The sequence below is a fragment of the Orcinus orca genome, chromosome 14, assembly GCF_937001465.1.
Source record: "Orcinus orca chromosome 14, mOrcOrc1.1, whole genome shotgun sequence".
Lineage (NCBI taxonomy): Eukaryota > Metazoa > Chordata > Mammalia > Artiodactyla > Delphinidae > Orcinus > Orcinus orca.
In genome coordinates this window covers 28541050-28547049 of record NC_064572.1, presented here as the reverse complement: position 1 = coordinate 28547049, position 6000 = coordinate 28541050, and the positions used below count along the sequence as shown (strand labels likewise).

The window sequence follows — 6000 nt, the reverse complement described above, 5'->3', positions numbered from 1 at the left end:
GAGAGAACATGAGATGTTAGAAAGACAGTGATGATCAAGATGAAGGGATGAATGGGACTTCCTTGGCGGTCCAGTGGTTAGGACTCCAAGCTTCCACTGCAGGGGGTGTGGGTTTGATCCCTGGTCGGGGAACTAAGATCCCACATACTAGTGCGGTGCGGCCAGAAAAAAGAAGAAAAAAAAAGAGATGAAGGGATGCAGAGAAGGCTAAAGGGGAAAATGAGAAATAAGTGGCCAGAGAAGTAGGAGGGATGTCAGAAGGACATGTAGTCACAAGCCAAGGAAGAGAGAGTGCATCAGGAAATTGGAAGTGCCTAACAGGGTCAACCACAGCAAAAAGGATGTGGACTGAAAAGGGCCACTGGTTTGGTCACAGAGCAAGAAAGACAACGTTTGAGAACAGTTGGGTTCATCCTTTGTCAAACTGTTATACTTAAGAAGGTATTTTTGCCCTCTTTTTCATTAATTCCTCTATCTGTTGGTCCAGCAAAGAGTCATTAAACACCTACTCTAGGCCAGGTACTGTGCTAGGCCCCAGGGAGACATGAGAAAGAGAACAAGGTCAAAAGGGCCTGTGGGGTTCACCAACCTTGCCTGCAAGGGAAAGTTACAAAGCACTGACTTCTGCCCCAGCTAAGGCAGGGCTTGGCTTTTTACTGGAGTTGGTACTGATTGGCTCTCTGAATACATTCAATACAAGAGCTAGCATGCAAGTCCAGAGGTCAGCAAGACTTTATTTGCTTGCTCTGACCTGGCAGGAAGCAAAAGGGAAAGTGCGTGTGGCACACTATTGCATCATTTCTGTCTGTTCACAAGTCATCACAGATTAGATTCTGGGGTTTTCCCAGAAAACTAGCTCCATCTGCTCAAAGGTAGAAAATTGACGGCACAGTTCAGTCGGAAGAGCATCCTTTTAAGAAACTCTCTGAACATGAGCCTACTTAGTGTTCACTCTGCAGAGATTCCCTTAGCTTTCAGTAATGCGTTGCATTACTGACTAAACTACTGCTCTACTATTTTGTTTTCCTGCCCTTGTGTTCTAACTACAGTAAAGATATGTGGTGTAGTGTTCAAAAGGTCAGTGAGTCATGACCTTCTGAAGATTAATGGGAGTCTGGCTGGAGATAAGGGAGGAACACTAACTGGAAAATTATCTTACTATGTTTTCATTTACTACAGGGAGCACCTCATTTATATAATAGATATTGATTTGAAAAAAAAAGTTTAAGTCAAAATGTCACAGAGGCACATTATCTTTAATGCTCTAGAAAATCAAGATCATTTAAAGACCAGCCCATCAAAAATTTTAAATGAAACTAGGCATTCTTCGAAATAATTTTGTAATCAAATTGGTGAATAATAATTGCCTAATTTGAGGATTCTGAAATATACAGTAAAAAAAAAAAACCCACATACAACTGGGGAAGCAAGTGATGCAAATATCTGCCCACAACCTCAACTGACTTTAGCTTTTGGGGTCTGGCCTGACACCATGAAACAGTGGTATAAAAACAAGTTTCAAGGAGCTTGCACCTGAGGAAATGTCCTCAGGGGACTCTGAGCTCACGCCTGGACTATCCCACTGCTTCCATCTGAAGTCCTAGGGGACGTGGGGAGGGTTGGGCAAGCCGGAGGAGCAGACTGAATCCTCCACTGGGGAGAGTGGGAATAACAATTTACACTTCCCGAGCGCTTACAACAAGCCAGGCTCTTCCTCCAGCTCTTGACGTGTATCAACTCAGTTCATCATCCCAGCAACCCCTGAAATCGTTACTATTAACATCTCCATTTCCCAGGTGAGAAACTGAGTCACAGAGGTTAACAGCAGTTTGCTCCATGTCATACACTAGAAAGTGATGGAGCTGCTACCCAGCTGGTAGCCATTACACGTGTCAGTAATATGTCTTAACTTTGTTTAAAAGGATCAGAAAACCGCTCACCTTTAAGACTGCTTGGCAGGGATTGCCAGGTAAAGCAGCTGACTCCTAAACGTCTTTTGAGATAAGGAATTACTCTGCGGAGAAGGGTGTGTGAGTCAAAGGTGAATTTCCAGTGTACGTGAGAGGCGAAAGGTCGACGGTCAATTCTTAGCCGGTCGAAGCTGAGAACGTGTTAACAACCTCCGTCAGTGCCCCAAAGCCCGCCAGCCCAGACGGATCACTCAGCCAGAGCCTGCCGCCAGCCACGTGGCCCAGCCTGGGAGCTGAGGGGAGGTCCGCGGAGGCGCGGCCCGAGGGGGTGGGGCCGGGGCGCTGGGACTCGCGGGCCCTACGGAGTGCGCCTGCGCGCGGCGTGGGCTCGAGAGCGCCAGCAGCGTTAAAGGCTGCTCCCCGCCCTGCTAGCCGGTCCAGTCACGGCAGTGCGCAGGCGCAGAGCTTACTCCTTGTCAGTCGGCGTCGCGTGCTGGCTAGAGGCTTTGTAGCAGCGGCGGCAGCGGCGGCTGGTCTCCGGCATCATGAGCGGCTTCAGCAGCGAGGAGCGCGCCGCGCCCTTCACCCTCGAGTACCGAGTCTTCCTCAGTGAGTGTCGGAGGCCCGCGGCCCCTCCCTGCCCGCCCGCCCATTCATTCCTGGGCCTCGCCTCCCCTCCCGCCCTGGCGGCTGCGGCCCGCGCTCGGCACCTTGTCCCGGGCGCCGGCCGGGCTCCTCGGGCCGGTCCCGGGGGCCTGGGCGGGCCTGGCCCTCTCATTTCACACGTCCCGCTCGCGGCCAGGACGGCGTGGGTCGGCGTTCCTCTTTCACATGCTCGATTGGACCTGAACCTGGGCCAGGCTAGTTTTGCAGGTGTCCGGCTCGGGCAGTGTCTGATGGGAAAAGGAAACCACTGAGTCACCCTAGAAAAGGTGTCTGGGGGTAAACTAATCCCCGTAAGAGGATTATTCAGTTTGGAGAAACGGCGTGGCGAGGGGGAGGAGGTGATGGTGGTGACTCCCTAAGACCTTAATTCCTCCACTATAGCTCAGATTGTGGGCACGTAGCGGGGTCAAGTACAGGCTCTCGTCCGACAGACGGGGAAGCTGAGGCCCAGATCTGGAGCGATCAGTGGAGGACTGGACCCATCCCTCTGGGGCCCCAGTAGCGCTCCTGCCTCCCTGACGCGTGCTTTCCAGTAGCACTGATGCTGGGAAAACGCCTTGTGAGACAGAAATCTGTTCCCCTCCAAACAGGTGACGTCAATCTGGGAAGCATGAGTAAGAAAGTGCCAAATTTTGGCCCCTGTGCAGCGGATCGCGTCTGAGGGGTACCTCTCCTAAGTCTGCGTTTAGAGCCGAGGAGGCCGCAGGCGCTGCTTTCCTTGGTGCACCACCTTTAGCCTTGTAGGTGGGGGAAAGCTACCTCGGGTTTATCTTTATCCTCTTACCACCTCCCCACCTCCCCGCCCCCCCGCCCCCAAAAGATTATTAGAGATAACGGGGGCGTTTCTATTTTAACTTCTTTACAATTTTGTTCCCAAGGAAATAGGCAGGTGCCTTGAATTCTATGAGTTTCTGTGTATGAAGGGCAGTAAAGAGAGAGGAGGAGGGGATGAATGGTAATACTGAAAGAACAAAGCTCCTAGCAAAAAATAGCCTGGTGTGAGAGGAAAAGGAAAGTGAACTATAAAGTTACACAACTAAAGTTTAGATTGCCATGTAAAATCCAGTGACGTGTGGGACCTCTTCCACCCATTTTATTTAATTTCAGAATTCAGCAACAAGGGCAGTGCAGGAACTTTTGACAAATAGTTCACTGAACTGTTTTTCTGGAGTTGGTGTTGGCTCCAGAATTTCTCTGCAGGAGGGATTTAGAGAGGTGACCCTCTAGTTTGTAGGTGGGGGGGATGATTAGGGTAATTGTTTTCAAGCTATATTTGCAACACAAATACAGTTTTTACTTAGATTATGTATTGGTAGTGAGTACTATATAATTTTAATTTAAAAAATCATAGATTTCTTAATATCCTTGCTTAATAGGAGAAGATTTTTACCTCTATAATGTTACATTTGCCAGTCTCTTTAAAACTGATGGTGGGTTGGATCACAGGTCACTATTGACACTGAAGGGACCAGTATGCCATTGGGGATGGTCACAGATCAATTTTGCCTATTCCACTTTGAGTTTTTTTGTCCTTTTTTTTTTTTGGCCACGCCACGTGGCGTGCAGGATCTTAGTTCCCCAACCAGGAATCGAACCCGGCCCCTTCACAGTGAGAGCACAGAGTCCTAACCACGGGACTGCCAGGGAATTCCCTCCACTTTGATTTTTTATATTTTTTATTTTTTTGCGGTATGCGGGCCTCTCACTGTCGTGGCCTCTCCCGTTGCGGAGCACAGACTCCGGACGCGCAGGCTCAGCGGCCATGGCTCACGGGCCCAGCCGCTCCGCAGCATGTGGGATCTTTCCGGACCGGGGCACGAACCCGTGTCCCCTGCATCGGCAGGCGGACTCTCAACCACTGCGCCACCAGGGAAGCCCTCCACTTTGATTTTTAATCGTGAAGGGATGCAATGTGGACGGACCCTTAAGGTTTTCTAAAGAATAGTAAGGAAGTTTTAAAACTACTTTTTGGATATGGTAGTTAGGTCTCTAGAATACAGAAATTACCTGTGAAAGTGCTGTTACAGCTAGATTATCCTTAAGAAAAATCCTAATCTAAGATGGCTCTGTCTCCCTGGAACACCATTTAAAGCAACATGGTTTATAATTTGGCAAATTGGTCCCCTGCCTTCTCCCAGAGCCGAAGTATTTCATTAGCTCTGTTAACTGGTATAAAATCAAACAATTTGATTGCCTTTTGTATACCAGGCACTGCTAGGCTCTGTGATACAAAGGCTTGTAAGGCAGTCCCCACCCTCACCATAGAGGTTAGTACCTTTTAGACCCCTAAGGAACATGTAGGATGAAAACCTAACCTGATCTTGGAGCAGTCAGGAAGGTGAAGTATATAGCCAGTTTTTCTGGGGTGGGAATAAAATCTGGTGAGTGGTGTTGATAATGGGAAGAGAGAGGTTATGTGGGAAATCTTGGTACCTTCTCAATTTTATTGTAAGCCTAAAAATTCTCTTTAAAAAAAAGTCTTAAAAAATGTGTACTTCATGCATCTGGAAATATAATTAACCAATAAAAGCAATAACTTTTTCTAATTAATTTTGCAGAAAATGAAAGAGGACAATATATATCTCCATTTCATGATATTCCAATTTATGCAGATAAGGTAAGACATCCTTCTCTGACCGTAGTCTCATTGCTCAGATCAGTTAGTTCCACGTACGGATTTTCTTATATGTCTTAACAAGTGCTTAAAATGCCTCATTGTGCTGTGAGTTAAAGGTGCATTGACTAAATAAGGAGACAGTCTTAAATCTAGATTATTTGGTTAGAAGAAGCAACTATAATTTGCAGAAGGAGTAGAGGAACAGAAACAAATGTTTTAAAGCTGCCTTAGTTAAAAAAAAAAAATCACCAGAATTGCTGGTAACTCTTTTTGTTTTTATTTTCATTTTTGCCTTTTTACATTTCCTATTTTTTTTTACAAAGAGCATGCATTGTTTGTGCAAATTTAAATAGCTATTTTTTTAAAAAGCCATTGCTTGTTTTAGACTCCCTCCCAATAAGAGAAGTTTGTGCTGTATTTAGGAACTGACACAAGGACAAATGTCTGATTCTTTTTTATACCTTAAAATTTTTTTTCATTCAACCAAGAAGGATCCACACTGAGTGCAAATCTTTTTGAGTCGTAAAAGCTTCATAGGTTATTGATTTTCCTTAGCTAGATGTCAATACATAATACATGTGAATATCACATTCCAGTGCATGTCTAGAATAATAAAGATGAAATTTTATCCTTGTGTGTGCTGTCTTACTTTTTTTCTGTGCTTGACTATCATAATTAGATAAATTCATATACTTCTACCAGGAAGATTGCTACAGTTCTGCACTGACACTTGGACACTGGCAGAAAATCTAACCTGAGTGTTGCTTCTGAGCAGCCTGCCTGAGCTGGGCTCTAGCTGGAGACAGT

General features: G+C 46.4%; 1 protein-coding gene across 2 annotated transcripts in view; it reads left to right on the top strand.

Annotated features, from left to right (window-relative positions):
• The first annotated feature begins 2276 nt into the window (after nt 1–2276).
• Nucleotides 2277–6000, top strand: part of PPA1 (inorganic pyrophosphatase 1) — a 39332-nt gene continuing 35608 nt past the window's right edge. The window contains exons 1-2 of one of the 2 annotated variants that reach the window (XR_007471427.1): nt 2277–2519; nt 5135–5193. Coding sequence is in view for 1 of the 2 variants with exons in the window: in XM_049697317.1 (XP_049553274.1) it covers nt 2456–2519; nt 5135–5193 (123 nt within the window). In the remaining variant the exon portion in view is untranslated. The remainder of the gene's footprint in view (nt 2520–5134; nt 5194–6000) is intronic. The other variant, XM_049697317.1, reaches the window with a different exon arrangement.